This window comes from Coptis chinensis, chromosome 7 (genome assembly GCF_015680905.1).
Source record: "Coptis chinensis isolate HL-2020 chromosome 7, ASM1568090v1, whole genome shotgun sequence".
NCBI classification, from domain to species: Eukaryota; Viridiplantae; Streptophyta; class Magnoliopsida; order Ranunculales; family Ranunculaceae; genus Coptis; species Coptis chinensis.
In genome coordinates this window covers 95,488,713-95,507,463 of record NC_141462.1, presented here as the reverse complement: position 1 = coordinate 95,507,463, position 18,751 = coordinate 95,488,713, and the positions used below count along the sequence as shown (strand labels likewise).

At 37.6% G+C, this 18,751-nt stretch overlaps 1 protein-coding gene across 1 annotated transcript; it reads right to left on the bottom strand.

Annotated features, from left to right (window-relative positions):
* Positions 1-5: 5 nt before the first annotated feature.
* Positions 6-2,386, bottom strand: LOC147490231 (taxane 9-alpha-hydroxylase 1-like). Its single transcript, XM_086572793.1, has 4 exons — positions 1,760-2,386; positions 876-1,444; positions 599-789; positions 6-486 (listed from the first exon to the last, which is right to left on the bottom strand). The coding sequence occupies exons 1-4, from the start codon at positions 2,155-2,157 to the stop codon at positions 169-171; spliced, it is 1,476 nt and encodes a 491-aa protein (XP_086428919.1). The 5' UTR covers positions 2,158-2,386; the 3' UTR covers positions 6-168.
* Between the last annotated feature and the right edge of the window lie 16,365 nt (positions 2,387-18,751).

The following is an 18,751-nucleotide window of genomic DNA, read 5'->3' as shown; positions in this document are numbered from 1 at the left end:
AAATCTCAATAAATCCAATCTTTACCGAAAAAACAATTACAGAAACAAAATAATTTCTTTTCATAACTTATCCATAAAAAAAACCCTCTTAATTAGGCCACTTATATGAAAATATATTCATGTTCGACTTAATTCCTATTAGGAGCATACACGTTTTGCAGTTAATTTTTACTTTTTAGACAGTGGAACTATTGGCCTGAGTTTGATTGGAAGACCCATTGATGGATATGGCATCGGTTGACGTGTTATCGTTTCATTGGGATCCACCTGTGACCACTCGAATTTTGTTACTAAGTGATGAATCACCGTCAGTGTTTCAACTCTGGCGAATTCGTTCCCTATGCACATTCGCGGCCCTGCTCCGAAAGGTATGTAAGCGTAAGGAGGGATTGGTGTTGACGGGGACTCGAAACGAGAAGGATCAAATGTTGTTGGATTGTTGAAAATCTCCTTGTTCAAGTGAGTTCCACAAGCAACCCAGAATATCTGAAACAAAGATTAAAAGTAAATAGATTTGTCCAATTGACTCTAAGGCTGGTAAGGATGTACTCCAAAGGCAATGACCAAACTAGTATGCTATTGACTTAAATGAGATTACCTGCCATCCTTGGGGGATATCATAGCCTCCAAAACTAGTGTCCTTAACTGCCTTTCTAAAGCTACCAAATACAGGGGGAGTGATCCTCATCAACTCTTGGGCAAATCTCCATGTGTACTTCATCTTCTGTACTTCACTCCATGTAAGCTTTTCGTTTCCTCCTTGTCGCTCGCTTAAAATCCCCATTTGCTCTAGAACAAATATAAAACGAAATACTCAATTGATTTTTACAAAGTTTGGCACGCAACAGGCCTGGATGATAGAAAACCAATTTTACCTTCTCTAATTTTGTCGTAGATCTTTGTATCTCTTGCCATTTTCCAGATCATTAAGCACAAGAGAATCGCCGATGTATCATGACTAGCTATCATTAGCATGATAAAATTATCCATTATTTCCTGTTCTGTTATAGGCTCTTGATTCTCTTCTCTAAGTGCCAATAAGCAAGATAGTACATCACTTTTGGGGCTAATTATCCCCTTGATGAGATCCTCCCTTTTCTTCTTTATGATTGGCGATAATCGATCAATAATCCTTCCTCGTGCTTCTATTCCTTTACGGAAGTTTGTACCAGGAAAGTTCACAGGGATAGACCAAACGGCTTTGAATGCTATTGTAAAATCACTCAACATGGCACTTTTAGTCATTTCATCATGTATACCGAATAGTATGGTGCAAGCAACATCAAAAGTGATCATCTTCATTGAATCCACTGCCTTAACAATGTCTCTGTCTTTTGTTTCTCTTAGTAAGTTTGTGACAACCAAATCATCGATATGTCTAACATAATATTGAAGGCTTTCTGGTTTTAAGAAACTAACCATTGCTGCCTTAATAAGTTTGTATCTGCACCAGAAAAGGGAAAACATTAACCCCGGCGGATTGATCCTACTTTGGTAAATGCAAATTATTGTTTAGCAGAATCAAGGTTAGATGAGTATTAAATGGAGTATAAAGTGTGTATCTGTGGAATGCATTGCCAAACCGCAATGCAGTGAGGCTAGCATCTGCCTCATGACATGATTTGGCAGTGAGGCATGTTGCCTTAAAAAGTCCCCTCAAATTTTGTTGGGCATGCTACCACTAATTTAATTTTCCACCATGATTCCACTCATTCCTTTAGCTGCTATATATGCGTTAGAGAGATGAAATTGTATATACCTGGCTCCTGTGAGTTCAAAGAGTTGGTGTTTTCCTGCAATCGCTAAAATAGTCTTGGGCTGCTTTGCAGCGAGTATCTCGTCATCAGAACCCAATACAAATTTATTACCTGCCTGACCAGTGATAATCACAGTAGGAGAACCCATCAAAGAGGTCTTGAACACTGGACCATACTTTGATACCCTTTCCTCTATCCATTCCACCCCTCGGTCTTGGTTCTGCGCTCGAAGGAAATTTATCGTTTCTCCAACGAAAGGGAGGCCAAGAGATCCATTAGGTAGATTTTTTGCTTTAAAATCCTTCTTGAGAAGATAAAGCAAAACCATAAAGGAAAGAATGGTCACTGCAACCAATACAAGACATGACTTATCTAAGGATGATACTAAAGCCTCTAACATGTCTAATCTGCGACTTGATTTATTAGTTTTACAACCTCTGGTATTTCCTCTATTCGATCATATAAAGGTCTCACCAGATTTTGTGCAGTCTGTAGAAAACTTAAAGAGCTCGACTCCTTAAAATAATGTGCAGGCATTATACATTATTCTATCATGTTTTTTTCACAGAATGACAGATACTATTTCTACTAAGCCTTCAAGTAGTTGCACCAGTGCCTCCCTAATGGCAGCTCCCGTCTTACTGTCTATACAAGTTGAAATATATATATATGCAGGCCATACTGTCAACATAGAATGTCGCTATGAAGTGGTATATTTTAACGAAGGAAGCGAAGTAGTGGGTAGAAAGAAAAGACAAGTTGATGAAGCATTGATGTGGTTATGTGAACAAAAATCAAAACAATCAAGGACAAAACCACATCCTTGATTATTCCAATTTTGCTATGTCTCAGGATTCCATGTCTTTTAGAATTTACCTTCCATTGTTGGAAGTGAGATGACTACATTATTGATTGCCAATACAATACACGTCATTTGCGCTTGCATATTATGTTAGGAATTAGAGATCACAGTAATCTCGACTAACGACAATTATCCTAAAGATCTTGGAATCAATGACAAAACAAGAACACCAATACAACCACTAAAGCAATAATGAAATAACAAAGAATAAACGAACACAATAAACTTACTGTAGTGGGCAAATATCGTACCTATAAACATGATCATTTCGGTATTTTAAAACTTGGGTTATTGGCATAAATATTGTGATTGTTTAAATTGAGTTGCAGGTAGAAGGCGGAAATGAGGAAGAAGGACAAGGGACACGTGTCAAAGATTGATTGGGTCAAAGCCAAATCAGGACACTATATAAAGACTGGAAGAGCAAGAGAAATTCATTAATTCATTCTGGAAAAGAGTGACAAAATAGGAGAGAGAAAGAGTGAACCAAAAAAAGAAAGTGTAACAAACTTTATCATAAATCAATAAACACATCGCTTTTCTTTATCTTTCTTTCATATTTTCATCATGAATTGTGTGAACTAAGAACATTAATTGGAAGTAAGTGTTCTTGGCAATCACATTGGCGCCATCTGTGCATCGAAGACAAGTAAAACTTTGCTTTTCTTTTTCTTCGATCAAGAATCCGAAGTGTTTCTTTGAATTTGAGTGAAAGTAGTGTGAAAGAGGAGTGAGAAGTGGATTATAATGGCTCCCAAGAAGAAAGCGAATAGCAAGCGAATGGATAAAGATAATCAATCACATACAAGGAATACAAGAACTTCTGTAAGTTGGAGATTACAGGAAGAAAATATTGAGGGTGAAGTTTCACTTCAGAAAGTATTGAAAAGATTGAAGGAGGTGGAAAGATTGAATGCTGTTTTACTTAAGGAGAACCAAGAGATGAAGAAAGGAGGTCTAAGTAATGCAGTAAGAGATCTTCATGAGGAAGAGGAGGAGGAATGTAGTTCGAAGTCGGGTAGTCATTATACTGGAAAGGAATCAACAAGAAAGGAAAGAGTTGCCGAAGTATCTCCAATATCGGAAATTCCGATACCACAACCTATCATAAAGGAGATGATACAAGAAATGATGATAAAGCAACTGTGAAATCAAGGGCTCGAGAAGACTTCAACATCAATAAGAAAATTAGCGGATGATGTGAGTAGAAATCCGATATATCAAAGTATTGAGATGATGCCTGTTCCGCCGAAGTTTAAGTTACCTAAGTTCACACAATATGATGGATCGTCGGATCCAATGGACCATCTTTTCGCATACCGGCATCAGTTTTCGATATATAAGGGAACTATATTTTTGGATTCATTGCTATGCAAATCTTTTTCTTCAAGTTTAAAGGGGAAGGCATTAAAGTGGTTCTGTTCTTTACAAGAGGGATCAATATCAGGTTATAGGGAGATTGAAGAAAAATTTCTGACCAAGTATGGGCATCATCGAGTGAAACCGAAGCATGTATCGGCTTTGTTCCAATTAAAGCAGGGAAAGAAAGAATCTCTAAAAGGTTTTTTTATCACGATTCAAGGCAGAGGCACAGCTAGTAGAACATTTGGATGAGTCCGAAATGACGACAGTAATGGCTTTTCAGACAGGACTCATTCCTGCGTCCGATATGCACAAGTATATGCTTCGAAATGAGATTATAGGGGTGTCTCTTTTTGCCGAATTTCTGATTTTTCCGAAATCCGACCCGAAATTGGTCTGGCTCTGGGTGTAGTTTTCATGGGCCGATTTTCCGATTTCCGAAAATTCCGAAAAAAAATTGGATCGGATTTGGATATAATTCTAAAATCCGATCCGATCCGAAAATTCCGAAAATTCCGATATTATTGCCAATTTATTCTGAAAATATACTTCTCTCACTATCCACTTGATTAAATCTCGATCGTTCATTCATTTTATAGTTTTTTACTTCCAAAAATAAAACAAAATCATAACCTAGCCGCTACTTCCCCACTTGAATTGGACCACTCTATTGTCATTACACCGTCTGCCATAACAACAATGATATGAAAAAAAATGTCATTGAGTCATACAATGACTTCCAGACCAATCCAAAAGCCAAATTCCAATAGATAGAATATTATGTAAAGCTACTTTGAGTCCAAGACCATAATCCATTATTTATGCAGACACTTCACGCTTCAATTTCCACACACGAAAAAAGATTAAAACATTACAAATACCCAGACCTCAACAGAATGCAATGCTTGCTATTGGTGGCTGCAAGTTCTTTTTCTCGTTTTTTCTTGGATCACTTGTTTGAATAAAAATAGGTTTTCTCAGTAAACAAGTGCGTATTGTTGTTGGTACATTGGTGTTGTGGACATGGTTTTCTCTTCCTACAATGAACATTGGCGTATGATATTCCAAAAATAATTGAAAGTAAAGAGATCTTTGAAAATTTACCAAGTATTATGAAATTTCCAAATTATTCCGAAATTTCCGAAAGTTCCAAAATTGGAAATATATTTTGAATCCGAAAAAAAATTGGATCGGATTTGGCTAGCATATTAGGTTCTGATTTTTTTTTGGAAAAATTCCGAAGGAGGTTAATCCGATCCGATCCGATCCGAAGTCACCCCTATGAGATTAAGACTCTTAGAGAGCTATATGATAAAGCCAAGAAAGACGTGCAAGTTGAAGAGGGTGTTCTATCAAGTTTAGTTCAACCTGTGTTGCAAGTATCTGAGGCAAGCAATTCAGCGAAAGAAGAGACCCATCATAAATCCGAAAAGCGAAAAGAGAATGATTCTTACTCAAAAGCTGAAGGTCAACCTTCACAAAAGAAGAAGTTCAAAAAATCATTAAGAGAAGAGTTGGATCCATCCAATTATATCGCTATTAATACTACATTAGAAGACATTTTGAGAAGGGTGGGGAAAGAGCCTTATTTCCAACATCCGACTCATAAGCCTCGGGAAATAGAAGATAAACCTTTATGTAATTTTCACAAGGTAAAGAATCATGAGACAAACAAATGTCTTCAATTGCTCAGGGAAGTGGATCGATTAATGAGAGATGGAAAGCTCAGGGAGTTTAGAGGTGATGCCAGACCAGAGGTGGCGGCGGTGATGAATGATAAACCTGTAGGGGTGATTAACATGATATATAAGGGAGTTATTCCACAGAAGAAGATCATAAGAGACAAAATTTGAAAGATATCGACGGTCAAGGAGGTGTTGGAAGTCAATGTGGAACCAATCCCAGTAGATCCTGCTCTAATATCGGCAAGTATACCTGGAGCTATTATGTTCGTACCCGACGATCTATCGAAGGTAATGTTACCCCATGACAATGCTTTGCTAATCATTTTAAGGATATCAGGGTATGATGTCCAAAAGATATTGGTCGATTGTGGCAGTTCTGTCAATATTTTATTTTGGAAAGCATATACTGGTATCGGATTTGATAAATCCCATTTAAAAGAACCACGGTTTAATTTGTATGGTTTTAATGGAATCTCAACAAGACCAGCAGGAGAAATTAAGTTGCCAGTAAGGGCAGGCTCATAGACTATTATGACTAAGTTTATAGTCATAAAGCATCATTCAGATCACAATGTTATTTTGGGAAGGAAATGGATACATGCTATGAGAGCAGTTCCGAACACTTTTTATCAAGTTATCAGATTTGCGACAGTATATGGGCCACATGCGATAAGAGGCGACCAGTCGGAATCCGAGAAGTACAATTTTGTTACTGTGAAAGGTATGATGAAAGAAAAGAAAGTAGAAACTGGGGGCGTCTCGGAAGTCGCAAGATAGCAATTAATGGAAAATTCATTTCCAAGGTCTGACAGTAAAAGTCGTCAGGAGGATGTTAAGTTTATATTAAAAACGAAGATAGAGCCTGAGATAATCTTGAGTAAGACAATGAAAGAAGTGTAGAAGATCAATATCGGACAAAACAATGAAAGTTGCTTCACTTTCATTGGAACAGAGTTGAGTTCAAAAATCAAGAGTGATTTAATTGAGTTTCTAAAGGAGAATAAAGATGTATTTGCTTGGTTGATGGCTGATCTTCCGGGTATTAACCCTCAGATATGTTCGCATAAATTGAATATGCGAGAAGGAGCAATCCCAGTTCATTAGCGTCATAGAAGGGTTAGGCCGATGTACGCGCAAGCAGTACAAAATGAAATTCAGAAAATGCTGGAATGTGGAATCATCAAAGAGATCGATAATTTAGAATGGGTTGCAAATATTGTGGTTGTTCCGAAAAAGAATGGCAAGGTTCGTATATATGTTGATTTCACAAATGTTAATAAGCAATGCCCGAAGGATTACTATCCAATGCCTAGGATTGATGAACTGGTGGATAGGACAGCTGGATTCGAGTTGTTGAGTTTCTGCAATGGTCATTCCGGGTATTTTCAGATTGTTATGTCAATATTAGATCAATTGAAGACAGCATTCGTTGTTGAAGGGGGTCTTTATTATTTCATTAGAATGCCATTCGGGTTGAGGAATGCAGGGGCGACATATCAGTGGTTGGTCGAAAAGATGTTCAAACATCTGATTAAACATATTGTGGAAGTATATATAGATGATATGGTCATCAAATCAAAGAAGGCGTCCAACCATGTTCAAGATTTGAATACGGTGTTCCAGATATTCCGACAGTTTAATATGAAGCTTAACCCTGAGAAATGTACTTTTGGGGTAAGTTCAGGGAAATTCCTCAGATATATCATCACTAAGCGAGGAATTGATGTTAACCCATATTAGATTCGAGCTATCCAGCAGATGCCTTCACCCAGCACAAGAAAGCAGATTCAAAAGCTTACAGGCAGAATTGCAGCGTTGAATAGGTTCATATCTCGAACTTTTGATAGATGTAAACCTTTATTCAAATTGTTGAAGAAGAATATAAAATTTGTATGGGATGAGGAATGTGAACTCGCATTCACCGAGTTAAAAAAGTATTTGCAAGAAGTACCAACTTTGATAAAACCAGAAGAAGGCGATATGCTATTCTTATACCTCACAATCTTGAATTTCGCTATAAGTTCAGTACTAGTCAAAGTGGAAGACGGAGCTGAGCGGCCTGTGTATTTTCAATCTAAAATAATGCTTGAAGCTGAAACTCAATATTCAATGTTAGAAAAATATGCATTAGCTCTCCTATATTCTACTCAAAGGTTAAAGCCTTATTTTCAGTCCCATTCAGTAGTGGTAATGACAAATCTTCCTTTGAAGCAAACTTTAGCTAAGACAGCTAAGTCGGGGAGAATGGCGAAGTGGTCGGTTGTTATTGATGAGTTTGGGATTGAATATAAAAATAGAATATCGGAGAAAAGCCAAGTTTTGGCTGACTTCTTAGCAGATTTTCCTGCTGAAGATGAAGATTGGAAAGCTGAAGAAGAGAATCTTCTATTGGTACAAGAGAATGATAATGTAATGGATGAGGATGATCCTTGGGTAGGAACAAATGGATGGAGACTTTTTGTAGATGGGTCATCAGGGCAAAAATGGTGCGGTATCGGCGCTGTACTGATAACTCCAGAAAACCAAAGACTCGAGACAACAGTTACGTTAGGTTTTTATGCTTCTAATAATGAAGCTGAGTACGAGGCTCTAATAACAGGTTTGGAGATGGCTAAATCGTTGAATGTCAAAGACTTATCGATTTTCAGTGATTCGCAGTTGGTGGTAAGCCAGATAAATGGAGGGTATGCAACAAAATGCGATAACATGATAGATTATCTAAATTTGGTGAGGATGAAGTTTAAGGATTTCAGGAATATTATTTTTCAGCATCTCGATAGGGGTGAGAACCGACATGTGGATGCATTGGCATATGTGGCTGTAATGCTCTAAAATGAGGAAGGGCGATTGTTGCATATTGGGGTTCAGCAAATTCCGAGTATTAATATAAGGCACACAGGGATAATGGAAATAGATATACTGGGGGCGTCATGGATGAGCAATTATGTGCTATTTCTATCACAAGGAATGTTGTCAGCAGATAAGAATGAGGCTAGAAGGATAAAAGGAGGAGCTGAAAGATATCTACTAATAGATGATCAGTTATATCGGAAAAATCTAGGGGGGCCACATTTAAAATGTGTATCGGCAGAAGATTCTCAGAAAATTATTGCAGAAATGCATGAAGGAGAATGTGGCAATCATTCGGTAGGAAGATCGTTGGCTTGTAAGATTGCAAGGCAGGGGTATTTCTGGCCACAAATGTGGCGAGATTGTTTGTGATATGCAAAAAAGTGTAGTCAGTGTCAGAAACATGAACATGCCATTCATGTGCAAGCAGAGGAATTACACTGTGTCTCGAACCCATGGCCGTTCGCGTTATGGGGGATGGACATTGTAGGGCCTCTCGTACCTGGAAAAGGAAAGAAAAGATTTATCTTAGCAGTAACTGACTACTTTACTAAGTGGGTAGAAGCGATAGCTTTGCAACATGTCAAAGAGCAGGACATTATTGGGTTTTTATTTGAAAGGGTGGTTTGCCGATACGGGTTGCCGCATGCTATTATATCGGATAATGGACCTCAATTCATTGGGGGAAAAGTGAAAGATTTTTTAGAATCATATCAGATCAAACACTTTACATCGGCACCTTACTATGCTCAAGGAAATGGGCAAGCAGAAGCAACAAATAAGACCATTATGGACAACATAAAAAAGAAGCTGGAAGATAAGAAAAACTTATGGGTTGATGAGTTAAACAGTGTGTTGTGGGCATACAGAACAACCCCAAGAGTAGCAATGGGAGAATCACCATTTACTTTAGCTTATGGGATGGAAGCTGTAACTCCAGTTGAGATGGTAGTGTTGACATCAAGAATAATGCTTGTAGAAAAAGGGTTGAATGATCAGGGGATGCAGGCAGAGATCTTAAATTTGGAAGAGAGAAGGGAGCAAGCAAGAATGAGGCTTGATTCTTATCATAGGCAGCTCAGAAAAGCATTCAATAAGAAAGTTAAAGAAAGAAGTTTCCAAGAAGGTGACCTAGTGCTGAAAGAGGTTACACAGGCGACAAAAGAAAAGGGAGCTGGGAAGTTATCGGCGAATTGAGAAGGTCCATACATTGTCCACAAAGTGGGAGTAAATGGAGCATATTATCTAAAGAAAGCTAATGGTGAATTGCTAGCAAAATCTCAAAATATCAGTAATCTGAAGGTATTCTATCAATAATGTAAAGGTATTGTGTAGCATGAATTTTCAATTCAATATAAAGGGATTCAAGTTTCAAATTTCAATTTTTTTATATGGTGTTAGCATATGGTAAAAAGTCCTGGTATCGATAGAAATATTGATATCAGGCATATCGGCAAAAAGTCTTGATATCAGAAACAATGGCAGATATCAGGCATAAGAAGTCCTGGCGTTGATAGAAATATTGACATCAGACATAAAAAGTCCTGATATTGACAGAAATGTTGATATCATGCATATTGTCAAAAAGTCCTGATATTAGAAACAGAGGCAGATATCAGGCATAAAAAGTCTTGGTATCGATAGAAATATTGATATAAGGCATATCGGCAAAAAGTCCTGATATCAGAAACAATGGTAGATATAAGGCATAAGAAGTCGTGGTGTCGATAGAAATGTTGACATCAGGCATAAAAAGTCCTGATATCGACAGAAATGTCGATATCAGGCATATTGTCAAAAAGTCATGATATCAGAAACAGAGGCAAATATCAGGCATAAAAAGTCTTGGTATTGATAAAAATATTGGTATCAGGCATATCGACAAAAAGTCCTGATATCAGAAATAAAGGCAGATATCAGGCATAAAAAGTCCTGGTATCGATAGAAATGTTGACATTAGGCGTAAGAAGTCCTGATATCAACAGATGTGTTGGTATTAGGCATATTGTCAAAAGTCCTAATATTGACAGAAATGTTGATATTAGGCATAAGAAGTCCTGATATCGACAGAGGTGTTGGTATCGGGCATATTGTCAAAAAGACCTGATATCAAAAATAGTGGCAGATATCAGGCATAAGAAAGTCCTGGGATTGGCAGAAATGTTGATTTCTTGCGTATTGTCAAAAAGTCCTGATATGAAAAACAGGGGCAGATATCAGGCATAAGAAAGTCCTGAGATTGGCAGAAATGTTGATTTTAGGCATATTGTCAAAAAGTCCTGATATCAAAAACAGGGGCAGATATCAGGCATAAGAAAGTCCTGAGATTGGCAGAAATGTTGATTTCAGGCGTATTGTCAAAAAGTCCTGATATCAGAAACAAGGGTAGATATCAGGCATGAAAAGATCATAGGTATCAAGCAAGATATCCGCAAAGGAGGAGCCATTAAAGATCGTTTGATAATAAAGGTATGTGGTAATGCTTTAGATAGAATTAAAATGTCAGATGGATATAATTCTAAGTATCGACGATATTCTCTTTTTGGTTGAGGAAATCGAAAATTATATTTTCTTTTTTGATACAAGTCTAAGTATCGCCAATACTCCCTTTTTGGTTGAGGATATCGAAAATTATATTTTCTTTTTGATATAAGTCTAAGTATCGCCGATACTCTCTTTTTGGTTAAGGATATCGAAAATTATATTTTCTTTTTGATACAAGTCTAAGTATCGCCGATACTCTCTTTTTGGTTGAGGAAATCGAAAATTATATTTTCTTTTTTGATACAAGTCTAAGTATCGCCGATACTCTCTTTTTGGTTGAGGATATCGAAAATTATATTTTCTTTTTGATACAAGTCTAAGTATCACCGATACTCTCTTTTTGGTTGAGGATATCGAAAATTATATTTTCTTTTTGATACAAGTCTAAGTATAGCCGATACTCTCTTTTTGGTTGAGGATATCGAAAATTATATTTTCTTTTTGATACAATTCTAAGTATTGCCGATACTATCATTTTAGTTGAGGATATCGAAAATTGTATTTTCTTTCTAATTTAAGTCTAAGTATCGCCGATACTCTCTTCTTGTTGGAGGAAAATGCAAAGAGGGGAAAATTACAAATAATGGTGAAGTATCAAAACAAAAGACAAATGGAATTAAGAATTTAGAACAGTCAAAAACTATATATTGTTAGCAAATCACAAGTTTGGAGCAAAAAGAGGATAGTTTAAAGAGGATTGTTCAGAAGGGCATCAACATCAGATAAGATAACCTCAGTAGGTTGAGTAGCATCAGGTGGAAGTTGTGAGGTGGTATCATCCATAGTAACTGTGTCTCCTTCTTCATCGTCCGAAAGCATATTGTTATCCTTAAGGATGTTACGAGGGACAAAAGGTTTGCAGATATCCAACTTATCACCAAGAGAATTTACAGTTGCCATGAGATCATTGAATTCAATATCAGCAGCCTTAGAGGCTTCGACATTTTTCTTTCGATAGCAAAATCCTCAAGCATTTTCTTCATGATCTCGGAATGTTCAGATTCTTTATCGGATAAAGTCTTCTCAGCTTTCTCGGATTGCAGCTTTATTTCAACTTTCAGTTGATGAATTTCCTTATGGAAGCCATTGTTTTCTCGGGATAATCTGTCGAATTCTAATTGCTGAGTAGTCAGAGTTTTTCTAATGCGCCCGATCTCGCAGTCTTGCTTATGAAGCAAATCAAATTGAGCCATGGCAAGTGCTTTCGCCTATAAAAATATCCAAAGTAGATAAGTACAAAGTAAAAAGACGAGATTGGTATGAAATAAAAGAAGACAAGATATAAGTACCTTCTCCATATGATCGTAAAACTCGGTAAGCCGCTTAGAGGGGTCGATGTTGAGAACAACAATTTTGTCTTTCGGAAGAATAGAGCTGCTAGCTAAAGCAACACCTAATTCATCCTTATGAGTATCTTTGAAAAGAGAGGCATTTAAAGGAATATCGCTGCCATCAGCAAGGTGAAATTCAGGTCTAAAAATTTCATGGGTATCGCATGACGAGAAGGAGTTAAGGTTTTGACCATCGGGAAGACCACTTTCACCCCATGGGTGAGTTTTTCTTCTTTTAGAAGAGACATTAGTAGTTGGAGGGGGAATGGTGGTATTGTGTTTGGAAGCAGAGGGAGGATTATTTTTAGGAGCATTAGGAGGATCGCCAGGGATGGAAGAAGGAGCAGGTTGTTTATCAGCACCAGGGGGTTTGGAGGAGGGATTTGATGGTTTCTTTTTCCCCTTCTCAGATAAATAACGACCAACGTTGGCATTCATCGGCATTCGAGGAGCCATATCTGTATACAATAAAAGATGCTCATTAAATATATTTTGCAATATCGGATATTCATAAAAATCAGGAACTTCTTTTTTAATATCAGGGAAAAGATTGGGAGTCATGGTACAATTGTCATCTAGATAATCGTAGAAGCTTTTGGGAAGTTTAGGAGGCAATTTGTGCAAGGCAAAGGAGGATATAAAAAAGGGTAGATCGTCTGAGGAATCATTTAAAGGAGACTGATGGGGAGTTGGTGAGTGACCCATTTTTTGAAGAGCTCGATGTTTGAGAATGTAAAGAGGTGCCCGATAGTGTGAGATATCGGGAAGATGAACAGTAACTTTGGGATTCCTTTCTTTATCGGCACCCGTTTTAATATCAACATCGGCTTCAGTTCCTTCTAAAAGTCTCAAGACTCTGTCGGAATTACCACGAGCTTTAGCAAAATGAGGTAGAAGTACTGAAAAGACGCAAATGAGAGTGAAATTAGATAAGGGATTTCTGAGGGTGGAAGTGGGAAAACAAAGGAAAGGGAGGACATACCTGTGGAGTTGAAGACTTGATGTTTCAAAGGGGGATTTGCTGGGCTATCAGAACTTTCCTAGTTATCTAAAACAACAATAGGATACTAGGTCCACTGTTTGTCGCTATTGCGGTTTTTTCTAAGAATACCCTTAATGGTTCGATGGGTATGTTTTTTGGGATAAAAGTATCCGATAATCTTTTCACAGAATCTATAGTGCATAAGAATATCGGATAACCTAATACAGTCAGTGGCATATTTATCGGGAGAAAGGTGGCTGTTATAATAATTACATACAAACATCAGCCTCCATAAGTTACCAGTACCCTGACCAGGAGAAATGTCTAAATGGTTCAGTACTTCACGATCAAGGGTAGATAGAGGAAATCTCGCAGCGAGTTGGTCGACAGTAATAATGATTCCATTCTTGGTACCGCTCTGGCATTGAGTAAAAGCCCGAGTACCAGCATAATGTTGTAGATAAAGTGAAGAGGGAATCTGATAGGCGGTTTGAACTAAAGATAGATTGGATCGTTTAATGAAGAAACTGCAAAGACCAGTTCTCCATCGGCTGGTATCTTCTATGGTATCACGTTCAGATTCAGAGTCAGTGGTTGCAAAAGGATGGCATGGAATACCTTCTACAACATAAGATAGGTCCCATGAAATATGGGGCCGAGAGTTATTGGTCGAAGTCGAAGCAAAGTTTTGACTGAAAGGTCTATCGTCATAAATTATATTGTCAGAAAGAATGCTATTCGATATGGTATCTTCAGAGGGGAGACTTGCGTCAGAGATAGTATCTTCACTGGCCATTGAAATGACTATACACAAAAAAGGTATTTTTAATATCGGCAATTCAATATTTATAAAGTGTTATTAGTTGCATGATATTTCAGTATTGACAATATCGATATAAGATGGAATTATCGGAGATACCGAGTTATAGAGATATATCAGAATAAAGTAATATCGGAAATATTGTGATACATGCCGATAGTAGAGACAGAACAAACAAAAAGATAAAAACAGTGTTATGAGTAAAAAGATTCAAACTTTTATAGGTTTAGAAGTTCAAAGTAATAATGTATGTCATTATATAAGCATTAGCACACGCGCGCATGCAAAATTAAGAGATTTAAATGTAAACAATTAAAGTTAAGATAGAATGTCGTATCTGTTATAACTAAAGCAAGTATATCAATGCATATGTTAGAAAGATTAACAAAGTGCAGGATGAAATAGCATACCTTATGGATTGCAAGAGGGATGAATTCTGGAAAGTTGAAAAGAAAACTAGAGTTTTGTTGGAGGCGTACTGAAGAAGCTAAAGAGAGCGTGTTTGAGAAATGTACTAAAGAAGCTAAAGATGTTTGAATTTATAATTTTTTTGAAATATTAGACCGGGTGATTGTTTGGGCCCGATAGTTTTCATATCCATTATTTTGTATAATTACTTTTCGAAAAGTTGAAATTTCAAAATTTCGAAAGGGGGCGATGTAGTGGGCAAATATCGTACCTATAAACATGATCATTTTGGTATTTTAAAACTCGGGATATTGGCATAAAGGCTAATATTTCGGTAAATATCGTGGTTGTTTAAATTGAGTTGCAGGTAGAAGGCGGGAAATGAGGAAGAAGGACAAGGGACACGTGTTAAAGATTGATTGGGTCAAAGCCAAATCAGGACACTATATAAAGACTGGAAGAGCAAGGGAAATTAATTAATTCATTCTGGAAAAGAGTGACAAAATAGGAGAGAGAAAGAGTGAACCAAAAAAAAAAAAGTGTAACAAACTTTATCATAAATCAATAAACACATCGCTTTTCTTTATCTTTCATTCATATTTTCATCATGAATTGTGTGAACTAAGAACATTAAGTGGATGTAAGTGTTCTTGGCAATCACACTTACGTGGTTTGGCAATTGCCTACATCCACAAACGGACCAAAATCCACTATAATCAAAGAGTTGTTTACAATGTCACGAGCCTCACACAAACACTAATATCTCTCTCACACGCACACACTTTTGGAGTGGCACTCACAAATTTATGCTATTACAATATCATAATGCACTCACAAATTTGGCTATTGCCTTATACTAATTATTGCTCCAATAATATACTCGCTACACGCCCCGTACACTATGAGCTCTCTTAGTTGTCTTATTAATTCTCAAATACCTTGGGGTATTTATAGAGAACGTGAGGAACCAAAGTAGTAATTGGTTTCCAAAACAATTTTACTTGTTCATCACCGTTTAAGAGAAGTAGTGCTGGCGGGTCCATGTTTCAAATTCCGATTTGGAAACTAACCATGTGATGATCAGGCTCCATACTTAACAATCTCCTACTTCGAGACTGATAACCAAAGTAAATCAACTCCATGCATTTCCAATGCATAATGGTGTGCTTCATCTACAATCTTCAAACTAGAAGACCAATTGAAGTTAGACATAGCTTCAGCTTCTCAATAGTCACTGTCTTTGTCCATTGTTAGTCCAAGTTCATTGCAGTAGCTCCTATTGTAAAGACATAACTAGTAGTGCCTATTTCACCAGCAAAGTCTGTATCAATATACCTTGCAAATACACATCACCCTTCACATAACATATGCATTCATCAGTAGTACCTCTTAGATACCGCAGTATCCACTTCACTTCTTCCTAGTACTGCTTGCCGCAATTAGTCATCAACCTGCTAATAGCTCCCACTGCATGGGAAATATCTGGGCGCGTGCAAACCATGTACCACTGCCTAGGGGCTTGTGTCAAACTATACAAGCTCTTTCTTAGCTTGCATACCATATTCTCTCTACCCAATTCAATGAAACACTCACATTACTGCACATACATCTCTTCCTCTTGGTCACCATGGAGGAAGACAGTTTTCACATCTAGCTGCTCAAGGTGTAAATCTTCTGCTGTAACAATACTCGACACTGACATAGTAGTATTTAGTTTCACAACTGGAGAGAATATTACTGTGTAATCAGAGACAAAGGACTTCATCTCATTCTTCATTGCAAGCTCCCACTCGCTTGCATCATCAACCTCCAATGCTTTATCATAGCACTGGGGCACACTGCCATTAGTACGTGGCAGTAATACTGGCGGTCCTCTATTGATCAGGTAAGATGTTGTGCTAATGGTCTCTGCCCAGAACTGTTTGGGCATCCCTGCTAGTATATGCATATACTTAGCTCTTTCTGTCAGTGATTTGTTCATACACTCTGCCACCTCGTTCAGTTGAAGCATCCCTCGCAAAGTATATTCCATATCCATTCCATTACTTGCACAACCATTCCTCCAACCTGCATCAACGTACTATCCTATATTATCGGATCTCAACTCTTTTACTTTCAAGTTTGTCTCATTTTCAACCTTGGCATTCCACTTCCTGAACACTCCATAATCCTCAGATTTATGTCTCAAGAAATATGCCCACACCTTTCTCGTGTGGTCATCAATAAAAGTCACAATATATGACTTTCTGCCATGGGAGGAGACTGTAGCTGGCCACCAGACATCTATATGGACTAACTCAAGCTTTTCTGCTTTCAGAGTTCTACCTACATTCTGAAAACTCACCCACTTCCGTTCTTCAACGCAATTCTGACAGAAGCCAAACTCAGTCGACTGTAACATGGGTAGTTTTCCAACTGAGTGAAGGACTTGCATTCCTTTCTCACTCACGTGATCAAGTCTACGGTGCCACACATTCGGATCTTCTTTGCTATAAACAATAGCAAATGAACCACATACATCAATGGTCCTATAGAGAGTACCACTCCTCTTTCCTTTTGCCACCATCATAGAACCCTTAGAGACTTTCCAAGCATTACCAGTAAAGGTTGTCACATAACCTTCATCTGCCAACTGCCCCATAGAAATCAAGTTCTTTCTCAAATCAGGGACATGTCTCACATCCCTCAATTTTCATGCAAACCCTTTCAACTTAATCTGCACATCACTCTTGTCAACAATGTTACAAGGTTGATCATCACTAAGGAATACCTTACCTAGGTCACCTTTGGTGTAGTTCTCAAAGATCTTCCGATTTGAAGTAGCATAGAACGATGCGCCGGAATCTATGACCCAAGACTCCCAATTGTTATTCTCCATAGAACATATCAATGCGTCATCATCCACTTCAACAACATTAACATCTTGATTCTTGTTCTTGTTGTTATTTCTTGGGGCTTTACATTCATATTTGTAATGGCCTAGCATGCCACAATTGTAACACAAATCATCACTTGTATCTCTAGGTTCCTGTTCAACATCATCAAGGCTATGAGATTTCAATCTCCCCTTTCTATGTTCTAACCGATGTCGACCTTTGAATGAACTCATTCCTCTACTCTCTATGATCAATGTAGACTTTGAAGTGGAGGCATTATCCGAATGCCTTCGGATCTCCTCAGTTAGTAACATACTAACAACTTCATCATATTTCAACTTAGATTTACCAGAAGAACCACTAATTACAGAAACTGTGGCTTTCCAACTCGGTGGCATCTGCCCAAGAATTGCGCAAGCCATCACCTCATCACTAAAAGTGATCTCAACTGACTCAAGTTGGTCTTTGGTCTCATTGAACAAATTAAGATGTTCTCTGAAAGAATCTCCCTTAGACATTCTCAATGTAAAGAATTTTGTTATAAGATGTATCTTATTTGTCATAGAAGGTTGTTCATACATAGAGAGCTTTCATGAGAGACGCTGCCGTCTTCTCATTCTTGATGTTGAAGGCTACGGACTTAGACAAACTCAATCAGATTGTCGCCAATGCTTTTCTATCAAGCAAATCCCATGCTCCTTGTTCCATCGTTGCAGACTTTTTTTCCTACCAACGATTCATAGAGATCTTTCTGATAAAGATAATCCTCTATTTGCATCTTCCAAAAGCCAAAGTTTGTACCATCAAACCTCTCAACCATGGTTGTCGTCTTCTCGATTGTCATTGCTCCCACTTAAATCAAACTACGGTGGAGTAATCTTCGATCACTCAAGAAATTTCTTCAAACACTTTGTGTCAAACAATGGCGGAGTTCACCACTCAAGAATTTCTTCAAACACCTTCAGTAATTCGATTCACAAACCACGCTCCGATACTAGTTGTTAGGAATTAGAGATCACAGTAATCCCGACTAACGATAATTATCCTCAAGATCTTGGAATCAATGACAAAACAAGAACACCAATACAACCACTAAAGAAATAATGAAAGAACAAAGAATAAACGAACAAAATGAACTTACGTGGTTTGGCAATTGCCTACGTCCACAAACGCACCAAAATCCACTATAATCAAAGAGTTGTTTACAATGTCACGAGCCTCACACAAACACCAATCTCTCTCTCACAAGCACACACTTTTGGCACTCATAAATT

Excerpts from the sequence above, each read along its gene's own strand:
- LOC147490231 (XM_086572793.1), bottom strand. The coding sequence starts at position 2,157 with ATGTTAGAGGCTTTAGTATCATCCTTAGATAAGTCATGTCTTGTATTG. Across the intron at positions 790-875 it reads CTACGACAAAATTAGAGAAG|AGCAAATGGGGATTTTAAGC; the intron begins GTAAAATTGGTT and ends TATTTGTTCTAG. Across the intron at positions 487-598 it reads ATATCCCCCAAGGATGGCAG|ATATTCTGGGTTGCTTGTGG; the intron begins GTAATCTCATTT and ends TCTTTGTTTCAG.